At 45.9% G+C, this 24,666-nt stretch overlaps 1 protein-coding gene across 5 annotated transcripts in view; it reads left to right on the forward strand.

Moving 5' to 3' along the window:
- Grhl2 (grainyhead like transcription factor 2) overlaps positions 1 to 24,666 on the forward strand; it is a 115,356-nt gene that overhangs the window by 41,088 nt on the left and 49,602 nt on the right. For all 5 annotated transcript variants that reach the window (XM_051202743.1, XM_051202744.1, XM_051202745.1 and 2 more), the window contains exons 4-7: positions 73 to 466; positions 6,493 to 6,548; positions 8,108 to 8,264; positions 11,509 to 11,620. In XM_051202743.1, coding sequence (XP_051058700.1) covers positions 73 to 466; positions 6,493 to 6,548; positions 8,108 to 8,264; positions 11,509 to 11,620 — 719 coding nt within the window. The remainder of the gene's footprint in view (positions 1 to 72; positions 467 to 6,492; positions 6,549 to 8,107; positions 8,265 to 11,508; positions 11,621 to 24,666) is intronic.

A 24,666-nucleotide genomic window follows, 5' to 3' on the forward strand; every position in this document is an offset into this window, starting at 1 on the left:
GTTGTTGTTTTATCTGGTCTTTGAAGCGTAGATTGACTCTAATTCTATCATGTCATGGGTCTGGGCACACAGAAACTGTCTCGGCACCAGTGAAGCCCACAGCACTTTGATCGGAGGCGAGAACCGAGTGCAGGTCCTGAAGACTGTCCCGGTGAACCTCTGCCTCAGCCAGGAGCACGTGGAGAACTCGAAGCGTGAGCAGTACAGCGTGTCCATCACAGAGAGCCCCGCTGTCATCCCAGTGTCAGGCATCACCGTGGTGAAAGCCGAGGACTTCACGCCAGTGTTCATGGGGCCCCCGGTGCACTATCCCCGCGCCGAGGGCGAGGAGCAGCGCGTTGTCATCTTCGAACAGACTCAGTATGACTTGCCCTCCATAGCCAGTCACAGCTCCTATCTCAAGGACGACCAGCGCAGCACCCCTGATAGCACCTATAGTGAGAACTTCAAAGAGGGGGCCGCGGAGGTGAGTCCCAGGACACGGCACTGGCCCTTTTCCATTACAGAGATGGCATGAAATCGAGTTTATACTTGTTACTACTATTTTATTTTTTTTAATATTTATTACTTTTTCTTATTTTACATATCGACCCCAGCACCCTCTCCTTCCCATGCTCCCCATCCACCCTCCCATCCCACACCCCACCCCCCTACTCTAGGAAGGGTGATTGATGTCTTCCAGGAAGGATCATCAATATCTGTCAAGTCATTTGGAGTAGGGACTAGGTCCTCCCTCCTGCCTCTAGGCTAAGGGAGTATTACTCCCTCCATAGGGAATGTGTTCCCAAAGTCCTTTTGTGCACCAGGGATACATCCTGGTTCCACTGTCAGACAGAGGTCCCTTAGACTTCCCAGGCCTTCTAACTGAGACCCACGTTCAGGGGGTCTGAGTCCGTCCAATGTTGGTTTCCTCAGTCTGGGGGGTTGGGGGGTCTGTTACTACTATTTTAATAATTTTTATTTTATGTGCATTGATGCATTGGTGTTTTGCCTGCATATATTTCTGTAAGGGTGTCAAATATTGGAGTTACAGACTGGGTGCTGGGAATTGAACCTGGGTCCTCTGAAAGAGAGGTCAGTGCTCTTAACCGCTGAGCCATCTCTCCAGCTTCTCTTAGGTTATATTTTGTTTTGGTTTAAGTCTTAAATATTTATGAGGGCTTAGGAAAAGCTTACATGGAACTAACTGCTGTGTGGTTCTCACCTTCATCTCTTTGGAACTTTCTAAATGGTAGAGGCAAAAAAAATGTTGCAAGCTTGATCTCTCTTTTTGAAACAATGTAACTTTTGTCAGATTAACTAGCCAGAAGTTGGTTACATTGTCAACAATCCATTGTGTTTATGTGTGTGTGTGTGTGTGTGTGTGTGTGTGTGTGTGTGTGTGCTTTGTAAGGAATAGAGAGGTCCCAGCCTTAGCCTCCCAAAAGTCACAGCACAACTTTTTTGTTTGTTTGTTTGTTTTTTGTTTTTATCTACATGTTTTAGACTCTTAAGTGCATAAAAGTAAGTTTTAGTATTTGTTTACAATGTCAGAGTTTTTACCCTAAATGAACCCTCTTGACCTTAAGCATTCTTTCTCCTGGCTCTTGGTAATCGATAATCGGCTTCCGTCACAGCAACCCCACTTCCTTTAAAACTTCATGTAAGGCCAGGTGTTGGTGGCCCACGCCTTTAATCCCAACATTCGGGGGACAGAGGCAGGTGGACCTCTGCCTCGGGCCTCCCAAGTGCTGGTGTTAAAGATGTATACCACCTTTGACTGGTCTAATTACTATTATTTTTGAGGTGTGTGACTGTGTGTGTTCATTTACATATGCACATGTAGATGGAGGTCAGGGGACAACTTTCAAGAGTCACCTTTTCTTTCCACCATGTGGATCTTGGATATTGAACTCAGCTTGTCAGCCCCTACCTGCTGAGCTGTCTCTGGACCATTTTAGACATGGTATGAAGCAAGAGCTTGGGGTCCCATGTGTATACTAATACCTAGTTGTTACAGCACCATCTATTAATTTTGAAGATATTCTTGTGTCCGTTGATTTGCCATGGACTCTTAGGTTATCACTGAGGGCCACCTCTCCAGTTCTTGACCTGGACTGAGCAATGAGTACATGCTTTGTCATGTAGAAGCAGCGCCTCTGATGAGCATGAATGGCATTGCTGTCTTATTTTCAGCTTTTCCGAACTATAAAGGAGGATGTGGAGAGACTGCTGGTTTCCTAGAGAGACAAGTACAATGGCGACATGCTGAGTGCTCTCATTTGACTTCCTGTTCAATGCCATTGGGGTAGAGACACCTAAGAGCCATGAGCCACAGCTCATGATGACTGTATTGTTGCATGGCAGAAGCGTGACAGGGCTACATACATGTGATGGATGATACACTCCGCTTTTATGACAACCTCGCCCTTACGATATTGAACTCACTCTCAGGACTGGAGGTTAGATTATATGACCCATCGATGTCTCAATGCTCCTGTGCTGGGGATCAAGTTCTTATACATGAAATTAAAGGGACACAGTCACACCACAGCCACAGCGTTCGAAGTGACAACCATTTCGTTTCAAGATTGTCATTTGTGTCTTCTTAGTTAGGGGGATTGGGCGTTGCAGCAAGTAGGCAAATTGTCTGTCCGCTCCCCTTTCTCCTCGGAGAAGTGTCGCTTTAAGATTCTCATTACTTCTATTGCAGAAGACAGCGACTCACCCAATGTTTGTTTAAAATCTGCATGTTCCTTATCTATCCCAATAGAAATTGCTTATCTTTCAGCTAGGGACCAGAGGCACAACAGCTTGGCTAGCAGCAATTGCTCTCAAAGGGACACTAGCAACCCTGCCACAGCTGGTACTTGATGCTTATGGGTACATGTCACATTCTCCGAAGCAGGGAGTGACCACAGTCAGAGCCAAGCAATTCTCTGCCTCGAGGGGTTATCACATTTCCTTGAACTTGATAGTTTTACAACTAGACTTTTAATGACCTTGTAATAAAAAGGAGAAAAAAAAAAAATCCGCCAATCAGTTTATGTGACATCACTTAAGATCAACAACAACCTTTTGTAGTTTTAATCTGAGTGAGGGATCTTGTAGTCAGATACTGCTGAATACTTGACTTGCCCCCAAGTACTCAGGGGTGCTGTTGGGGAAAAGCAAATAGCTGAAGCCATCGTTCAGTCCCATGGGAAGCCCATTGTGTTTTCTGGGTGGATTGCCGTTGGTGTAGAGATATGTTAGTCATAGAAGAGTATACGGCTGTGGACCAGGGAACTGTCACACTGTTTGGGGGATATGTTATTAGGTGTGTGTGTGTATGTGTGTGTGTGTGGGTGGTTTAGATAAAGAAGGTTGTGAAGGAAGCTGTTGTACTGGGGGCTTTTTGGAGCTGTTGAGTTAGCAAACTCGCTGGATGGGAAAGGGAAGTGCTGCTCACTCCAGCCAGCCTTGGAGAAATCAGAGTTTGCCTTGCAGGTGTTGTGAGTGGAATTGAATGATCTGTGAATCTGTGATCTGTGGTGTAGACCACAGATCTATGAATCTGGGATCCTTAGCAATCTCCTTGCTGAGGTAGTTGTAAGTGTGATTGTGAAGTTGAAAACTTTTCTAAAACCTAGTACTTCTTTTCAGAAAACTCCAGAAATGTCTGGGACTCTGGCTGAATTGACCACATTCATTTGTCACTGGAGAGAACAGGAGGGAAGAGGGCAGTTTGGGTTGGATCTTGTCAAAAGTAACCCTGGGACATCATCATAATCATTGTTCTGGAGTCCCACGTGGCCAGCCAAGGGTGTCTTTGCTCAGAAAGCTACATCAGTCAGAGGAGCCACAGCTGCCTTTGGTAGCTGTGCCATTGTGGGGTACAGCGGAGGATGGTGCCTTATTTGTCAACCTTGTTTGTGGTACACTGGAGTATACTACCTCTAGGGAGTCAGGAAGTAGCCTGGGTTCTCAGGGAACATGCTCTATCACAGTGATAGAACCATTTGCAATGGACATTGAACTTTTCCCTATACTTGCTGAGTGCGCTACCACTGAGTGAGACATCCTAGCCTTGCATAAGTGTTATTATTATTATTATTGTTGTTGTTGTTGTTGTTATTATTATTGGTTTTTCAAGACAAGGTTTCTCTATGTAATAGTCCTGGTTGGGCTGGAACTCACTCTATAGACCAGGCTGGCCCTGAACTCAGGGATATCTGCCTGCTTCTACCTCCTGAGTGCAGGGATTAAAGGTGTACAACATCCCAGCTATTACTATTATTACTATTATTTTTGCATAAGTCTGATGAATGCTCTCCCTCCCCTACTAGCCTAAAAACATTCATGAAAATGGGACCTGCTCTGGTCTTGTTTCCAGCTGGTGTGACGAGCTTTTTCAGCATAGCCAAGAAGATGATTGCGTGAAAGATAAAGCTGAAACCAGTGGTCAGTGAGGAAAGACAGCTTTGTTTAGCCGTATCAGATTTCCTCACAGACAGATAAAGAATCCTTGTCTCCTTATGGTGTAGTCTTAGCAGATGTCTTTATATCAGACACCTCAAGAACAAAACTAGAATAATGCTAGTACATATTTTAAACATGCTGGTGTGTAAGGATCTAATATATGATATCACACTTTTTAATTGAACATCTTTTTCATACAGTATGTTCTGATCATGATTTTCCTCCCTACCTCCCCACCCATTCAACGCCATGACTTTTCTCTTCTTTAGAAAGCAAATGGACAGGGCTGGAGAGATGGCTGAGAGGTTAAGAGCATTGGCTGCTGCTTTTCCAGAGGTCCTGAGTTCAGTTCCTGGCAACCACATGGTGGCTCACAATCATCTGTAGTGAGCTCTGGTGGGCAGGGACACATGCAGACAGAACACTATGCATAATAAACAAATGGATCTTTAAAAGGAAGGAAGGAAGAAAGAAAGTAAATACAAACAAACAAACAAATGAAACAAATAAACAGAGGGACCAAAATCCAAAGGAAAAGCAGGAGAAGTGAGTGCGTGCGCGCGCACACACACACACACACACACACACACACACACACACACACACTCTATAAAAATACCAAAGTGAAAACCATGATATATAAGCAAAGGGCCGTTAGGGTGAAAAAATTGCCTAGACAAAGCATGAAACAAACAAAAAGTCTCCCCAAATACCCTTGAGTTTGTTTTTGGCCTGGCACGGGGCCTGCCCTTATGTGTGGTTTGTACACACAATATCACACCCTTTCTTTACTGAGTCCAGATGAGTAAGAGATCTGAAGATGCTTTGCATGAAGTTGTGGCGAGGTGCAGTGATCTGAGTCTGCTAGCCTTTTTGTCACGCTGGTAAGTAGTACCACGAGGTTTGTGAGGAGTGGAGGACTTTGACAACTGAGGCCAGCAAGCCCTAATTAATCATTCCGGTTCTATTCTCACTCCTCAATCATCCAGATCCATGAACCCTACCAAGGGACCATATAACTGATAGTGATGTTTTCTAAGTGTGTGTATGTATATATGTATCAGTGTGTATGTATGTATATATGTGTGTGTGTTCTTGTATGTGAGCGTGGCCCATATCATGTGGGTCAGAGGAAAATGTACAGATGTCTGTCTTCTTCCACTGTGTGGGTTCTGGGTATCAAACTCAGGTCCTCAGGCTTGGGCAAGAGCCTTCACATGCTGGCATTAAAATTTGAAACTGTCTAAATGTAGCAATGTACACACACACACACACACACACACACACACACACACACACTCCCATACTAGGACCCAGGTTGCTGTTTGTGCAACTCTAACCTTAGAGCCTCCTCCCAAAATCTACTCTGAAAAATCTCCTAGGTGCTTAGGACCCTGGATACAGTCAACATGTTACTATCTACTTGGATCTAATACACATAAAATGTTCATGCTGTAACCGATCATGCTTCTAATACTTTGCTAGTCTGTCTAATGTGATCACATTCCTCGAGTAGACTTTTTTTGGAAGGGATAGGGTTTCTCTGTGTAGCTCAGTTGTCTTGGAACTGGCTCTGTAGACCAGGCTGGACTCACCAGCACCAGGCTTATAAGTAGAAATTTAACAGAGAAAATGCCACACAATTTAATGGAAGTGTCAGGTAAATAAGTTAAAACATGATCCTTGATGGTCCTACTCTAGAAACTATGCTTGTAATAACTTCATTAGCCTGCCTTTTGCTCTGTCATTTTGTCTCTGTAATCGGTCTTCCATTAATTTTGAATTTGTAACAAACATTTAAAATAAAGTGTTAGAGACAACAGAAAATTGAAAAAAAAAAAAAAGGTTTCTATGAAGACATAGGATACCTGTAGATAATCTGGAAACATAACAATTTCCCCTCCCCAGGATGATGGAATGGTAACCAATATTGTTACCACTACATTATTGTTTACTATGGTTACTGCTAGATTGTTATTTACATTTTTAAAAATGTTTACATGCATTCTCAGCATATTTGTTATAATCCTACAATTTATATTATATTTTCAGAAATTCCGGAGTGCTTCTGTTGGTGCTGAAGAGTATATGTATGACCAGACAGCAAGGTAGGTCAGCAGGGAGTGCACACCACTCACTGATCGCTTTTTAAATGTTTTATTCTATTATTTTATGTGCAAGGCGTCTGGCCTGCATGTATGCCTGTGCACCACATGTGTGCCTGGTTCCTGGAGGGGCCAGAAGAAGAGGAAACTGGAGTTACAGATGGTTGTGAGCTGTCAGGTGGGTGCTGGGAACCAAACCTGTGTCCTCGAAGAGTAGGGCTCCTAACCACTGAACCATCCCTTCAGCTCCAGTCCTTAGATTTTCATCAAGTAAAAGGCATGCATATATATATATATAAAATGATTTCTTACTCTAAAAGTTAAAACATAAATAAAACATTTCAAAAGTGTCTACCATAGAGAGGGGAGCTCCTCCAATCCAATCCTGTAAGTGGGGCATTTGAAGAGGTCGCATTTGAGTCACCTGTGCCTCAAACCTTTTGGAGGGATGAGTGGGCTGACTAACTAACTGAAGCCAGTGGAGAGGGACTAACCAGTGAGTCACAACGTAGAGTTTCTTAAAAACCCCCTTCTGTGGCTTATCCCACAGTGCAACCAAAACAAGCATTTTTAGAAGAACAAATCAAATAAAAAAGATGTGATTCATACCTATTATGTAAATTTTGAACAATCAATATGGTCTTCTGATTGTGGGGAAAAAAACCCATTTTTTTGTTTTATAGACTATATCTTAAAAACTATCTGAGAAATTCTGAGCAGAGACCTGCAGCTCTATCTACAATGAGCTATACAGTAAACATCAGCCTCTGCTGTCCCAATAAAACTTTATTTGCAAAAGCAGGCAGTAAACCAGTTGTCACAAGCCACTAGCCTGCAAGCTTGATTTGGAGTAGCCTCACCCCGAATCCTTCTGCAGGTCTGTACACAGGAAGCAGGCCAGTTTTTGTGGCACACGCCCATGATGACAGCTGCTCAGAAGTTTGAGGCAGAAGATCACAACCAAGTTCCAGGGCAGCACAACCCACAGCCAGACCCATTCTCAAAGTGAAACACAACAGGGCCAAGGATGTACATAGCTCAGTGATAGGACGCTGGCCTGGAACTTAGGAGGTCACAGGGTCAATTCCCTTTATCGCAAAACAAACAAGAGAGGAAAACACCCCCCTGGTAGGGAGGGAATGTGATGCTCACCAGTGAATGTCTGAATTTGGGGTTTTGTGAAATATTTTTAGGTAAGTTGTGGCTGGAGATGAAGAAAACTGGCAAATACATAAGCTGGAGAGAAGCACTAATATTGGACACGTTCTTGAGCTGAACGTCCCAGGGGCTGCCTATGCTTCTCTGGCATTAGTTGCCCAGCAGATCCTAGACGTTCTCCCCACTTAAACCATCTGGTTTATGAGCCATGGTTAAAAATGCTGTGTATATTGCACAGCACTGATCCTTGGTCTGGACTCATTTCTGCTGCTGTATTCTGCATTTTGCCTAAGGTAGAGGAAATATTTGTTTAGTGTTTGTACACAATTCTGTGGATGTGAAACTGTTCGGGAGGCAGGAATGTTCAAGTCAGTAAGCAGCTGCTCTTTGTGTTCTCTTCCCAGTGGTACATTTCAGTACACCCTGGAAGCCACCAAATCTCTCCGTCAGAAGCAGGGTGAGGGCCCCATGACCTACCTCAACAAAGGACAGTTCTATGCCATAACACTCAGTGAGACTGGAGACAACAAATGCTTCCGACACCCCATCAGCAAAGTCAGGGTATGGCCACATTTCTCAGAATAAAAGGATGGGTGACCAGTGGGGTGGAATTACTCCCTCATATCCTCCTGCAATGGCACGGGGCGGGGGGGATCCCAAAATAATTAACTCAGAAAGTTTGGTGCAAGAGAGCCTATTGGCTCCCGGTTTTCATTTTAATCAGTAACTGGTAAACCCCAGGGGAGCAACTTGGTTGAACATGCCTTTTCACTGTATCCAAGGAATTCCTCTTACCTGGTTCACAGCTTGTTGGGTGTGTAGTTGTTTGTAGTTCACCTGTAAATCAGGATTTGTTTGTGGGCGTACTTCCCGCTGAGCCCAGGACCATTTACAATCCTTCTAGAGCCTTCTGCAGCACCCAGCTTACCCAGGATTCACGAGACGATGCCCGATCCCCACCAGCAGTAGCTTGGAGGGATTTCAGATTTATTCACATTAATCACGTTTGTGGGAAACGACATTGGAGCCTTCACTGTCTGTTTTGGGAGCCTGCCAGTCCCTGGCGTGCCCACCACTGCCAACAGGGCGGGGAGGGAAGTTACTGCAGGCTTGAAAAGGACTGGAGGACTCTGGTTTGTTGCAGAATAGATTTTCCTGGTCTCTTATAAACTGCTTCATGCTGCTGTGCCTGCAGTCTCCGCTCACCATATTCTGTCCTGCTGAGCTTTTTAGGTTGAGACATAGGGACCCATAGCACGTCTAGAGCACAATGCATCCACCACATGCCTGCCAGGTTCTCATGCACGGCGAGTCCTTTGGAGGAAGTGCCCAGGACATTAGCATGTCCCAACCCTATGGCCAGGACCACGGCGGAGGACACACTGCATCAAACAAGCTACAGAGCGATAGTGTCTTCCTTGTGTGAGGGACTGCGCTAGGCCCTGCATATGCAATGATTTATTGAAACTAGTCACAACCCATAGTAACAACAACAATATCATATATTGTGGTAGAATATTATTTTAAGGTATATGGCTTTTGTTTATGCTGCATTTGTTTAACTCTGGAGCTGTGATACTGTGCCTGATGTCTAATAATGAGCTGAGCAAGGCAGGAGCAAGGATAGGCAGGGCTGCAGTCTGAGAGGATAATAGAAGGAGAAACGGGGAAAAGGAAAGAGGAGCAGGAGCTAGCCCCCCAGCCAGCCACAGAGCAAGAAGGAAAGCAAGATACACAGACGTGGAAAAGATAAAAGCCCAGAGGGAAAAGGTAGATGGGTTAATGTAAGATAAGAAAAGCTGGCTAGAAACCAGCTAAGCTAAGGCTGGGCATTCATAAGTAACAAAAAGACTCCTGCGTGATTTATTTGGGAGCTGGGTGGTGGTCCTTCAAAAGGCCCCACAAAAGCCAAAGAGTAAAAAGCAACCCCCAATATCGTACTATTATAATATTACACATAAGAAAACTTGGCTTGTCGGGCAGAGGTGGCGCGCACCTTTAATCCCAGCACCCAGGTGGTAGAGGCAGGCTTGTAGACCAGCCTGGTCTATAAGAGCTAGTTCCAGGACAGCCTCCAAAGCCACAGGTAAAAACTTGAGGACAGCTAAGGCAGGGAGCCCCTGGGCATAGATGCCAGCTTCCTGACTCCAGCTCTTATAAGCATAAAGGTGTTGCATTGTGCTGGGGTTGTCTAGTTCTAGTGTATGTGAGGTTGGGCTCCATCCCCTGCACCGCCAAGAAAGCCAGCTACAACTAGAAACTGCTCCATGGAGTTTCCCAAAGGGATGAAAAGCAGAGACTTTTCTCCCAGGGGGTCTGCATCCAGACATGGTGTCTGGGAAGAATGCCAGGAATGCATTTGTTTTTCTTTTAAAATATCGTAAATCCCAGGTAAGAGTTTATTCATTTGTACATGAGTTTCACACAGAACCATATGAACACTCTGCAAAGGTGGCAGTCATCTAAGGGTGGGACAAGAGTTTGGACTTTCCCAACAGTTCACTTCATTAGGATTTGGAAATTTTATGCTGGGTTTGATGGCCCATGCTTTTATTCCCAGCACTGGGGAGGCAGAGGCAGGCGGATCTCTGAAATTTCAAGTTTGAGAACAACCTGGTCTATATATTGAGCTCCATGATAGGCAGGGCTGTTACACAGAAAAAACCTGTCTTAAAAAGCCAACAAAGCCAAAAAACAACCCCCTATCCTCCCCCAAAAAACTGATTAAAATGGACATTTTTATCTCCTTTTGTTCCATTTTGGCTGAAAATGTGTTCTGAACCATTACTCCAGAGGCTGAGACAGGGACATTGCTGTCTGCATTCTGTAAATGACATTGAATATATAAATTTAGTTTAATGTGGGCTGTTTCCAACTGAGAACTGAAGAGGTTTGGATTTTTATTTCTGTGAAATAGAATAGTTTCTCTAGCTCATGTAAAGGACAGCCATATTTGATTGAGGTGTATAGCTGCCCTTGTACTTTTGGGTTATAAATTATCAGAGGCTTTAAATCTCTTGTCAATATGAGTTTGTCACCTAGCATTTCTGTATTTCCTGTGTAATCCCCTCATTACCTGCTCCACTCCAGCCTGAGGCATTCCCTAGGATGTCTGCTTCTTACCGTCCCAATTCCATTTAAGACAGAGGATTCAGACTTTATTCCCAGTGCAAACCAAGTGTGTTTTGGTGTTCTAGCTAACCACACAAAATAATAAACTTCATCTGATTGCTTCATCTGATTGTTTATGACAATTCGTTAAGGAGGATAAAGGACTCTGTGCTGTTTCTAGTTTGGGTATGCACATGCATGTCCAAGTGTTGGTCAGAGGATAACTTGGGAGTTGGTTTCCTCCTTCCACCCTGTGGGTCTCTTAAGATCTAATTCAGGACACCAGGCTTGGCAACAAACACCTGAATTCACTGAGGCATCTGCTTGCCCCTATTCTCTGGATGACTTATTCTCCTTCTTTCTTTTTTTTTTTTGAGGCAGGGTTTCTCTGTTCTGCCCTTGTTGTCCTAGAATTCACTGTACACCGGGCTGGCCTCAAACTCAGAAATCTGCCTGCCTCTGCCTCTGCCTCTGCCTCTGCCTCTGCCTCTGCCTCTGCCTCTGCCTCTGCCTCTGCCCCAAGTGCTGGGATTTAAAGGCCAGAGCCCCACCATGCCTGGCCCTTTGTGTACTTTTCTTAAACAATAAAAGGTACATTCTAGAAATGTACCTGTGGCAGAGTTACCAGGACTGGAGACTGTGTGAGATCATGGGATGCTGAACAGTGGGTAATGGCTACTGTCCTCTCCTGCAGAGCGTGGTGATGGTGGTCTTCAGTGAAGACAAAAACCGAGACGAACAGCTGAAATACTGGAAATACTGGCATTCCCGGCAGCACACGGCCAAGCAAAGGGTCCTCGACATTGGTAAGTTGCCTGACTAGGCTCTGGCAAGCTGGCAGGCTGCCAAGTGGAGCCCAGTACAGTGATTGTGCATGCTTCCCATGATGACACAGTTAGCACATAGATCAGGCTAAAATCAGTCAGGCTGAGCAGAGAACAAAGCATTTCTCTTCCATTAGATCTTATATAGTATGTGTTCCATTAGATCTTATATAGTATGCATTTGCAACAACTATGCCCGTTTCTAAAACATTTCCATGCCCCGTGTGTGAGCCAAACTGGCAGTAAGGATAAAACTCAGGCCCATGAGGCTCAAGACTCCTTGAGAAAGGGGGGTGGGGTGTTTTGTGACTCTATAGTGACCTGTTGTCTACAGCTCTGTCCCAAGTCCCTTTCATTTCCATATACACCTACTTCAAGAAGTAGGTGGTCAGGAAAAGGTCTGTCTGAGAGAGACCTTGCCAGCCAAGAAGTAATGAGGCTATCAGGTTTATTGTATACTCCTGTATAAGTAAGTACCTCGCGCTAACAGATTACGCCACTGGAGCTCCTATTGTATACCCCTAATGCCATGTCTGCTTCCGAACAGCAGCACCATCTACCAGGGTCCAAACAGAAAGGCAGACACCATGCCAAGGAGTCAAGTAGTTCCTTGCCAAGGTTGGGAAGGATGGAGTATTGGGAGACAATCCAGATAGTGTCTGAGGAGCTGGAGAATCAAAAGGGAGCCACCCAGGGGGAGCTGGGACCACAGAGGAAGTCGTTTTCCATTGGGAGGTGGAACCCCAGAGGAACTGCTGCCAGCTACAAGCTCAGTGCCAACCTGGAGAAGTGCCCAGGCCTTCTGAGTTCCCTGCCTGGACCCCTCACTGGCTAGATCGAACCCAAGGCCAGGGGGCATAGGGCCCCGAGAGATGGAATTTGTGCAGATTAGCCATAGAAGAATAGGAGAAACAGGGAAATAGAATTCAAAATTCCCAGAAATTTCTCAAAAGTTTAGTAATGCGTGGACTTTGCAACGTTATGTGCATAAAAATACTTTTCTCATATTTATGGTCATAACTCCTTCTTTAGACTAAGGCTGTGGTCCCAGTGAATGTAGGCAGGAGGCAGATTTTCAGTGGGCATCACAGAGCACTAAGCCAGTAAAAGGACATTTGTTTTCATTTCTTACACAATGGAACAAGGGCTTTTGTAGTTTTTCTCATCACAGCACCCTTGATAGCTCCCTGGACCACCGGCAGAGATTAGCTAGTGACTAGGTTCGAGTCACCAGAGGATGTTTTGAAACCAAATCTTATTATACCCCGTTGAGTGGGTAAGCGACTCCATTCCTCATTTCCCTCACCCCCGCTCACAGAGGGCTCGGGTGGGTGGAGAGACACACAGGAAACTGAAGCAGGGAGAAGGGTCTACCGTGACAGGTGAGTTGTCCTTGAAATTAGTACATGTGCTAGGTCAAGAACTGGCTTCCTAATCTGATCCAGTGTTCTGAAACCCCGAGACTGGGACAAAGGACTGGGAAAACTTGCCCTAACCTGTCCCGTAACTGCCTGTGTAGTGCAGAGGGGCAATTTTATTTTATTTGAAAAGTTAGTCTTATAATTATTGCCCAAGAAAACGAGAGAAGCAATTAAATAGAAATATGGGCTCAGTTCAAATAAGGCAAGTAAGTAATAAAGGCGTCTTGCTGGCATGCCTGTCGGTTCACCTCTGATACTGTTACAGGGTTAAGTTGCAGGGGACTGCAGTTATTTCCCGTCTTTCTAGCCCCTCAGATAAATCTCTTTATTACCTCCCTTTCTTCCCCAGAGAGCCCCACATGCATGTGTGAATGCCAAGTGCATGTGCACACAGACGTGCATATGCACACTCATGCATGTGTACACACACACACACACACACGCACACACACACGTGCACACACACGCACACACTTTGAGATAAAGCTTCATGAGAGGTGGGACTGCCCTCTATGCCTTCAGAACTTAATCTCCCACAGACTCTAACTTCAGTCTGAAAATTGCTCAGGGAGAAACTATGTAACTGGACATTAACGCCAAGATTCAAAACCACATACCCTGGCTGGAGACGGCTCAGTGGTTCAGCTTTTGTCTTATCCTCTGCTCTTGCAGAGGACTTAGGTTCAATTCGTAGTACCCACATTATTGCTCACAAGCATTTGTTAATCCAGTCGCAGCATATCCAACGCCTCTTCTGTCCTCCCTGTATGCACAGTGCACATATATCCATGCAGGCAAAATGCTCAGAAATTCATGCACACAAAATAAATAACCCTAACAACAACAAGACAGTTCACAAATTTCCATGAGTGTCTGTGGTTATTAAGTTCATCTGAGCCTTCCAGGCAATGGCCTTCAAGCTGGAATAAGAAGCTAAGACAATGCTTCTTCAAATAAGGTTTATTGCACATTAAAAAAATGTGTATATGTGTGTGTGAGAGAGAGAGACAGAGACAGAGACAGAGACGGTGGGCGTGGGCGTGCCACAGCGGTGATGTAAGAGTCAGAGGACACCTGTGGGAATTGACTTTCTTTTTACCATATGGTTTTCTGGAACTGAACTCATGTCCCTAGGCTTGGAAGCAAGTGCTTTGACTGGTGGTCTGGTTGACCTCAGCTTAAGTTCTTTTCTTTAAATCAGGGTCTCACTGTCTAGCTCTGGCTGTCCTAGAACTCATCTGTAGACCAGGCTCTGCTCAGATTCGCCGAGATCTGCCTGCCTCTGCCTCTCAAATGCTGGGATTAAAGGTGAGCGCCACCATACCCAGCAGCCTTTAGAGTTGGGCAGTGTAGGACTCACAGTCTCTAAATTATGCCTGTTACAATTTTAGATGTGGCCATGCATGTGCTTTTCCCTCACTTTGAAGGGTGCTGAGGTGACGAGGCCCCATTGCTGCTCTCTGTCTTTTCATTTCCACTCCTGCCCCTGCCAGGAGCCGAATCCCCCCTCACCACCACCACAGCCCCCTCACCACAGCCCCCTCCCCACCACAGCCCCCTCCCCACCCCCACAGCCCCCTCCCCACAGCCCCCTCCCCACAGCCCCTTCACCACAGCCCCCTCCCCACAGCCCCCTCACCACAGCCCCCTCCCCACCACAGCCCCTTCACCACAGCCCCCCCCCACAGCCCCCCACCACAGCCCCCCCCACCACAGCCCCCTCTCCACCACCACAGCCCCCTCCCCACAGCCCCCTCCCCACCACAGCCCCCTCTCCACCACCACAGCCCCCTCCCCACAGCCCCCTCCCCACAGCCCCCTCCCCACAGCCCCCTCCCCACAGCCCCCTCCCCACAGCCCCCTCTCCACCACCACAGCCCCCTCACCACAGCCCCCTCCCCACCACAGCCCCCTCACCACAGCCCCCTCCCCCACCACAGCCCCCTCACCACCCCCCTCCCCACCACAGCCCCCTCCCCACAGCCCCCTCCCCACAGCCCCCTCCCCACAGCCCCCTCCCCACAGCCCCCTCCCCACAGCCCCCTCTCCACCACCACAGCCCCCTCCCCACAGCCCCCTCCCCACCCCCACGCCCCTCCCCACAGCCCCTCACCACAGCCCCCTCCCCACAGCCCCCTCCCCACCACAGCCCCCTCCCCACCACAGCCCCCCCCCCCACAGCCCCCTCTCCACCACCACCACCCCTCCCCACAGCCCCTCCCCACAGCCCCCTCCCCACAGCCCCCTCCCCACAGCCCCCTCCCCACCCACCCCCACCACAGCCCCCCCCCACCACAGCCCCTCCCCACAGCCCCCTCCCCACAGCCCCCTCCCCACCACAGCCCCCTCACCACAGACCTTCTCTCCCTCCCACCCCCCTCCACCCCAAGCCTTTCATTTACCCAGAATGCCCCTGCACTCATTCTCACAGATATTCACCAGCTCTTGCATTGTTACAGTGGGGGGATTTTTGCCTCTCCTTATTTATACAAGCTCATTCATTCATTCATTCATTCATTCATTCATTCATTCATCCCTAACCCTCTATCTCCCATGCCTCATCCTTTGTGCGGGGAAGGTGTTACATGCTCAGAGGAACCCAAGGAGTCCAATCTGTGATTTTTATGAGAAAGAGAGGGACCCAAGCCAGGAAAGGGAAGGAGGCTACCCGCTTAGTTTAGACCTGTGTTCCCGGAGTCTACAATTTTTCAGCCACGCCGTCTCTTCATTGGCTCCCACCTCCACCCAGGCTGCTCTTTGCATGAACACTCCGTCAACTTGTTCACTAATTCTTTCAAGTCTTGCCAACAAGATCCCTGCCACTCTGTAGTCTTATCAACCTCTGTGTCTATTATCTTCATTTGACATCATCACACTTGACATCTCTCTTTCTAGAAGGTAAACTCCATGAGAGCAGAGACAAGTCAGCATCAATAAACATTGAATGAATGAATGAATGAGCAGGGACATGTGTGCATGGCACTCTCACACTGGCAGAGGGTCGCTGTGTAGCGATGAAGTGTGCCTTAGTAACAGCTCCTCCTTGGGTACCACCTCCTAGTCTCCAAGCTTTTTCTGTCCCTCTCCACTAACTTAAAAAATTCATCCTTTGAAGGAGAGGATTCAGTCTGGATGTTACACAAACAAACAACTAAAAACTCATCCTCAAACCATCATTTTGTGTTCTCAAAGCTAGATGTCAGATGGCAGGGCAAGAACTCCATTCAACCCACACTTAGTGAGTATGGGTGGGTAAAACCCAACGCCAGTGGGCGGCTGCTCCCCTCTCGCCATTCCTGTGCTGTATCTCAGGGCTCGGCTGGCATTTGGTTCTGGCCACACACTTCACAGAGCAACAGAAGACACCATTACTGTCATTCTGATGGCCTGCTGCTTCTGTCCTTGCCTTGCAACCCTGAGGACATTCCGCTGTGTGACTGGGAATGTTGTGTGGGTCTGGAATATCCGAAAGCCAGGTCGCATGCATGGTTCTTATGCATTGGTTCATAAACTGTTTGGAGGTGGGGTGGAAAGGGTTAGCCGTGAGCTCCGAGCCCATAGAAGTCAAACAAACACACACAGTTCTCCAGGTCACACAAGCTCTTTCTTGTGAGCCGAGCTCCTTGATAATGGCAATTACTCCAGGTTGTAAGTAAGTTTATGTTCTGCTACTCAAGAAGCATGCCTGTGTCAATTAAGCCTCACACATGGAAAAACTATTTAAATGGTATTTGTCCTTTGATTGTCTTTGAGTTTAAAGGTCTCATTATGTTCAGACATTGACTCATTGAGTCAGTGATGAACCCATAATTTTTCCACGCCTGCTAGAGGAAATGCATGCCTTCATTCATTCAGCTGGTATTTATTGAACACCTTCTGTAGGCTAGGCCTTTTTCAGCCCTGTGATTAAAATGTGGTTAAGGGCCTCACCTTCACATTGCAGCACTTAGAGGCAAGAAGATGAACAACCAAAAAAGTCAGGGTGGATATTTCTGAAGAGATGTCAAGGCTGTATGAATTAAAAAGGAATTGGAAGATGCTGTAGACCTGGAAATGGCATTTGCCTAGGTGGCCAAGAGTCAAAACAAAATAAACACAAAAAAAACCCCATTGATTGATAATGGAAAACTGTTTTATAGCTCCATTAAGAAAGATAAGAGAGCTAGGAGGTGGTGGTACACGCCTTTCATTCCAGCACTTGCGAGGCAGAGGCAGGAGGGTCTGTGAGGCTGAGGCCAGCCTGATCACAGGCCAGCTAGAGTTACACAGGCAGGAGAGACTCAGGCTCTCTCATGCATCCTAGTGAGGCACACAGAGTTGATGGAAATAAGAAATAATGGGCAAACAGACTCTTGGGACACTCCGTAGTGAGTTGTACTTGATTTTTTGGAGGCTTTGAATAAACATTTCAGATGTCTGTCAGGATTGTAACGGGAGAGTGGATTCTGGGCCAGCGTGTAGGGAAGGGACCAGCAATTTGGAAAAGGGGAAAAGGCCATCCACTCGATAACGGATTAGATGTGGGGATAAAGGAGAAGAAGACCACGAAAGGACAACACAGCTTTGCCAACTGCCCCCTACTCCCAGGGTCGGCGGTGGTAAGAGAATCAGTGTGGCCAGGTCGTGGGAGTGGAGGTAGGCCAGGTGCTTGCAGCTTAGGGCAACTGCCCACATACAGAGCAGATGGGCAGGTTCATTTGCCCGAGAGAGATGCAAGTTTTATAAATGTGATCCATGGACAAATCCTAGAAATGGCTTTTAAATCTAAAAGTGAGGTGGACTTAGGTACGACAATCCATGAATACCTGCAGCTCTGATGGCTATTTTTCTGTTACCTTTCAAACAGAGGAAGTAAATGAGTTCATAACTCATTTTCAGCACCATAAAAACAGACCCACAGCCAGCCTGTAGCACATGCACGCGGGATTTTTCCCGGACACAATTCCGGATTCTCTCACTGTATTGTAGCTCTAGTGGTCCAAAATAATGCACATCGAAGTTTTTTCTTTTTTTTTGGGGGGGGGTGCTAATTTGCATTAAGTGCTTTGTATGTGGCAGCTGGATCCTATAGCAAAACTCCTAGTACAAGCCTTAGTTACCATAGAACATCATAGTTTTTTTTTGTGTGTGTGTGTTCCCAGTGGGGGAAGTAGGTTTTGAGTGTGGGGAAGCATCAGTACTTTGCAGTGTCAATGGACAGACACCATCTTATGGGTGGTTCAGCTAACTTATGTTTTTATTCAATCTCTGAATTTAACATTGGTTTGCAGTCATTATTTCCCGCCTCAGGGTTCACTAGGCGAAGAGTTAGTAGTAATCCTATAATTATACATTTGATTTTCGGTGATTAGCATGCCATTATAGGATTTGTGAGTGTGAGTGTGTGTGTCCCAATACAAATGGATTAAAAGCCTTTTGAAAACTGTGTCCCATTATAACAATTTCACATGAAGGAAGCCCTTGCATGAAAACTCAGCAGCAATGGTGTGAAAACATTAAGTAAAGTGTAATTCTGTCTGAGGATCAAATGAAGTCTTCCAGAAGGTTCTCAAGGCCAGGGTCCCGATGTCTATTGGGAATCATTCAGGTTGGGGCTTCTGTGGTAGACTCAAGCAAATCAGATTTGTATTCAAATTAAATCTTTTCCTAGGGGCTTTTCTGGAGGAGTCTGGCACTGCAATACTGTGTTGATATGCCTACTTGCAGGGTTTTGGTTTTTATTTATATTTATTTATTCACTCATTAATTTTTTTGCTTTTTTTTGGGAAAAGGTTTCTCTGTAGCTTTGGGGCCTTTCCTGGAACTTTGTAGACCGGGCTGTCCTTGAACTCCCAGAGATGCACCTGCTCTGCCTCCCAAGGAGCTGGGAGTAAAGGTGTGTACCATCACCACCTGGTGCCTCCTTGCAGTTTTATAGAAGTCCCAGGCTGGCTACTCAGAGAGGTAGAAAAGAAAGGCAATCCGGTGTCCAGCTGGTCAGCAAAGGAGGATTTTGTGGCCCCAAGGAGGAGATGAGCTGCATGAGATCCATCAACTGGCCACTCCCCTCAGCTTAGCTCCCTCCTAGTTTCATCCATTTGCCTGGGAATTTCAAGATGTCATTTTTTTTTTCTTTTTTTAACCACTCAGTAGTAGTACTCCATTGTGTAAATGTAACACATTTTCTCCATCCATTCTAGGTTGTGGGGTGTTGCTTCCAGGTTCTGGCTATTACAAACAATGCTGCTATGAACATAAACAGATGTCCTTGTTGTTTGAGTGTGCATCCTTTGGGTATATGCTTAAGAGTGGAATTGCTGGATCTTGAGGTAGACTGATTCCCGTTTTCCTGAGGAACCATGATGCTAATTTCCAAAGTAGCTGTACAAGTTTGCACTCCCACCAGCAGTGGAGGAGTGTATCCCTTTCTCCACATCCTCTCCAGCATAAACTGCCTTTAGTTTTTTGATTTTAGCCATTCTGACAGGAGTAAGATGGTCTCTCAGAGTTGCTTTGATTTGCATTTCCCTGATGGCTAAGGGTATTGAGTAATTCCTTAAGTGCCTTTTGGGCAGGAATGGGACTAGTAGGTAACCCATAAAGATAAACATGGTATGTACTCACTCAATCCTACAATCCACAACCGCAGAGAAGCTAGGAAACAAGGAGGACCCTAAGAGGGACATGCATGGACCCTTGAGAAGGGGAAAGTGACAAGATCTCCTGAGTAAATTGGGAGCATGGGGGGAAAGGTTAGGAAGGTAGGAGAAGGGGAGAAGAAAATGAGGGATCGGGAAGGTCAAGTTGGGGGAAGAACAGAGGAAAGCAAGGAAAGACATACCTTGATAGAGGAAGCCATTATGGGCTTAACAAGAAATGTGGCACTAGGAAAATTCCTGGGACTCCACAAGGATGACCTCAGCTAAGAATCTAAGCCATAGTGGAGAGGCTACCTTAAATGCCCTTCCCCTATAATGAGACTGATGACTACCTTATATGCCATCCTAGAACCTTCACCTAGTAGCTCATGGAAGCAGAAGCAGACACCCACAGCTAAGCACTGAGCCAAACTACTGACATCCACTTGCAGAGAGGGAGGAGTGATGAGCAAAGGGCTCAAGACCAGGCTGGAGAAACCCACAGAATCAGCTGACCTGAACAAGGGGGAGCTCATGGACCCCAGTCTGATAACTGGGAAACCAGCATAGGACTAAACCAGGCTCCCTGAACATGGGTGCCAGTTGTGAGCACATTTTCTATTGAGAGATACTCTCTCAGCCTGGATACACAGGAGAGGGTCTAGGTCCTGTCCCAATTGATGTGACAGATTTCGATGACCCCCACCCCAATGCCTCTCCCTCTCCGAGGAGTGGATAGAAGTGGGTTGGGGAGATAGGGGGAATGGGAGGGAGAGGGAACTAGATTTGATACGTAAAATGAGATTGTTTTTAGTTTAAAGGAAAAAAAAAAAAAAGACTCCCTTCCACTATGTGAAAAGTATAGGCTGCTCTTCTTAGCAACCAATCTAGTAAGTTCATCTTAGGACATTTTTTAGGTTGCTTCCATACTTCGAAACATACTTTAAAATTAAACTTGATTATGAAATAAAATAAAGCTTGATTCCCCCACACCCATGCTTTGAAAACAGCCTTCGAAGGCTGAGCCAGAGGGCAAGCCAGGTGTTCCTCCAGAACCAGGTGTGAGGGGGCGTGTGGGGTGCAGGCCAGGAACCTTCCAGATCCCCATGGTTTTTTTTTGCTCCAATCACATGTGGGGTAGGCCAGGCTCTGCTTCTGAGGGCCGGCACTAAAACTGTGGTTGCAGGCAAATTCCTTTTCATCTTCAGTCTTGGTTGGGAAATGTGTGATAAAAGCACCATCAGGTGTGAAACGTTAGGTATTTAAAAAATCATAAAGTGCCAGTGCTGTTTAAAGCTTAGTATTTGTGCAGACAGAAAATAAGTTTGGTAATAACAGAGAACCCACTTGGGTCTGTTTTATTGCATGCATGTCTCAATTTGAATTTCTGCAACTCTGTCTGGGTCAGCCTCCTCCCCTCCCCCCAGGGACACTCATTTTCTCCCTGATGTGAGTGGCTCTAGGCTCTCCCTCCCCAATTCCCTCTGTGAAGGGGCCAAGGGGAGTAGCTACACAAAGCACCCACAGGTTGGGGCTCATTGGCCAACTCCAGCCCTTGACCCCTCTCTCTCCCCCTTCTCCCTACATTTTACTCAGATCCTAATCTATTTATGTCATGTCTCGATCCAGCCTGATGTCTTCTCTGAAAATTGTTCAATGTTATGTCTGTAGGGATATTTTCACCCTTTCTGCCTTTCCCCCTTTACTCTTCCCCCAGGAGCGTACCCTCCCTTCCCCACCACAAGACGGCTGGCTCACTTGAGACCTCGTCCCCAACCCTGCTTGGATGGGTGTTCCCGAGTGTCTGTGGAGGGAGCAGTTCCTCCCTGGATCAGGGTTTAGCATGTTGCTGTAGTCACGTGGCTGTCAGTTTCCTTCTGTCCTTCCTGTGACCAGATTATTTGAGGAAGAGAATTTTCTTTTGAACCTTTACATACGCTGCCCCTAGTACAGAATATTTATTGTACCTACATAGTAGGTGTTGAGCCAGTGTTGAGTTGAACGGGAGTTTTGGGTGCTCTTGAGTATCTAGGGCAGGTTGGTAAGCACAGATGCTCTTGTCCAGTCAACAAGGAAGTGTGGTTGGATGCACATATACATCTCTTTGTGAACTCATTTTGGTCCATTTTGTGTGTGTGGAGAGAGACAGATGGGGTGGTGGTGGTGGTGGTGGTGGTGGGGACAGACAGACTGAAAGGGAGAGAGACACGGAGAGAATGAACATGTGAAAGCCACAGATCCACCTTGGCTGTCAGTCCTCAGGTATTGACCATCTTCATTTGAAACAGCCTTGCTCATTGGCCTGGAGCTGGAACCAGTAGACTTGGCTGGTTCAATGGGGAGTTCCAGGGATCTTCCTGCCCCTGTCTCCCTAACAAAGGATTGCCTGGGTTCTTGGGAACTGAGTTTTGCCCTCATGCTGCCAAGGCAAACATTTGAATGACAGAGCTGTCCTCCAGCCAGGAGTGAGATTGCTTGTATTAACCTCCCTTTTATTACACATTGGGTTTTGTTTGTTTGTTTGTTTGTTTTGATAAAACCTTGGTAACCAAATTTCAATTTCTTACTGTGGAAACAATGTACACTAATAAACCAGGGGAGATTCTCTTTTTAAACCTCGCTAGAAAATAGTAATTTTACTGGCTCAAACAAATGGGAAATTGTTTAAAAGCAATCAAAAACAAAGAGGCTAGATTTGGAAATTCAAAATTGTACTTTTGTAGCCATTTTTCCTTTCTGCTCTTAGGAAGTTTGTCTTTCCAGGTCCAGAACATTATTGTTTAATCAGCCTTTTCTGATAAACAGCTTTTCTTTTCTCCAGAATATTCAAATCAGAGTGGCTAATTAGAAGGAATGTTCCAGGGAGGATTGAGTGTAGTAGATTCCAGAAGACACGCCCCCTCCCATCCCCCCATTTTAATGAGTGGGTGGAGCTGCTCCATAAACAAAGGCTCTGCCAGATGATAATGACACACACACACACACACACACACACACACACACACACACACACACACACACATGCATACACATAGAAAGACACACACCATGTTTAGGGCTATGAAATGCTGCATTCCCTCCCTTTCCTTCCCCCTCTTGCTCCTGGTGTTCTGGGCACTGAGTTGTTTGGCCCGATGGCATCTTTTCCACAGTAGTACTATTTCTACATTAGTAATTCTCCAGAATAAGCCTTTGTCATGATTGATCATAGTCATCTCCATATAAATGGGGGACCAGCTTCTACAAGTCGTCTAACTTTCCAAGGTCATGGCATCCAGGTGCCTAGGTACTGGGGTCACCATTGCTAAGGAAAATCAGTACTGTAGCAACTCTTTTCCCCCTTTGGAGGACAAACCTACCTTCACCAAAAGTACATTTGAAAAGAATAGAATTTCAACCTTGAAATGATGCCAAGATCCTGTAATAATGCTAGAAAATAAGTAAAAGCAAGCGAAAACATCCATGTGGTCAGACACACTAACCATACCTCTTCCTCTCCTCATGGAACGGACCCAGCTTCCCACAGACCCAGCTTCCCACATCTGCTAGCTAGTCTGGTACATGTGACCAGCAGCATGGGGAACCTGGGGTCTTTAATCCTTGAAGGAATTGGGCTCCTTTGGTTTAGTGACAATTTGGTGGTTATCCATGTGAAGACTGTGTGGTGACCAGAAGGTCATTTCTCTGTGTGGAACTACTCACTTTACAGCTCTGAACTTCAGCTACAAGCCTTTTAAAGTTATTTCTTGTGCCGAGCGCTGCTAGCCACAGTGATGGGCTTTTGGGTTTTTGAGAATGACACTGGAATGTTTCATGGGGCCTTAATTCTTGAGATTCTTAGCAATGATATAAAGTACTATGCTTTGGGAAAATCAGTTCTGTTTTGGTTTTACCCCAGGCCACTATTTCTGGAGCTGTTTGATGTGGGGTGGAAAGAGGTTAGAGTTGGGGCTGGAGGGGGCATAGTGGCTGGTCTAGCATATCCACAGCTCATTTACCGTTTGAGGCAGTGGTTTCTGGTTCTGTGTCTGAGAATGTCTCTGCGTCCCCATTTCTGCCCTCACAAAGCCCGAGCGCATCGAGTGATGAGACAGAGACTGGAAAACCGGAACATGTATTAAACCGTTCACATCATACAGAAATGTAAATTATCACCAAAGCACAACTTATATTTTTATACATTCAGAAAACTCTCAGAAAGTGCCAGGCTTTTGTGTGGTTCACACATTAATGGTGTGGGCCAGCAATGAAACAGTTAAAGCGAAAGATCTGAGTCACGTAGACCAATTATAAAAGTTTATGTCTAGCCAAGTTGGTTAGGCGTGTAGTTGTAAGCCATGGTGTATATATAGGCTCCATGTGAATGTATAGTTCTCTATTTACATACAAGATATGAGTTATCATTGATGTTATTTCACTACTATTGTTTCCAAGTCATTTGCAGGTTAAGACACACTTGTATGTGCATATCTCTGTGTGTGTATGTATGTGTGAGTATGCATGTTTGTGCATTTCTGTGTGTGTGTATGTATGTCTGTGCATCTCTCTGTGTGTGTATGTATGTGTGTGTTTAGTTCAAACTCAGTCTCCATGCTTTGCACAGTAACCGCTCTACCCGCTGACCCATCTCCCTAGCCCCAGGACCAACCTTCTTAAAAAATGAAGTCAAATTGTATAAAAAAATAACAGCACACATGGAACATAATACTAGTCTATAATGTAATGCTTTTCTTAATCTTGTTTATATTGTTAGTTAGAAATCTGTAACATTGTCCTCTATAATTCCTGTCCTGGGAATACAATACATGCCCTAGAAACCAAAGACACACACACAAAAAAATAATAGGTTTACTCCTAAGAAGGATGTCATTTTAAATCGTACTAGGGATGGTATTATAATAAGCCATGGAGAGTAGATAGCAATGATATGCTGACTACTATGGTTTAAGAACACGGAAGAGTCATTGAGTGTCACATTTTATATTAATAA

This window comes from Phodopus roborovskii, unplaced genomic scaffold (assembly GCF_943737965.1).
Source record: "Phodopus roborovskii unplaced genomic scaffold, PHOROB, whole genome shotgun sequence".
Classification (NCBI taxonomy): domain Eukaryota; kingdom Metazoa; phylum Chordata; class Mammalia; order Rodentia; family Cricetidae; genus Phodopus; species Phodopus roborovskii.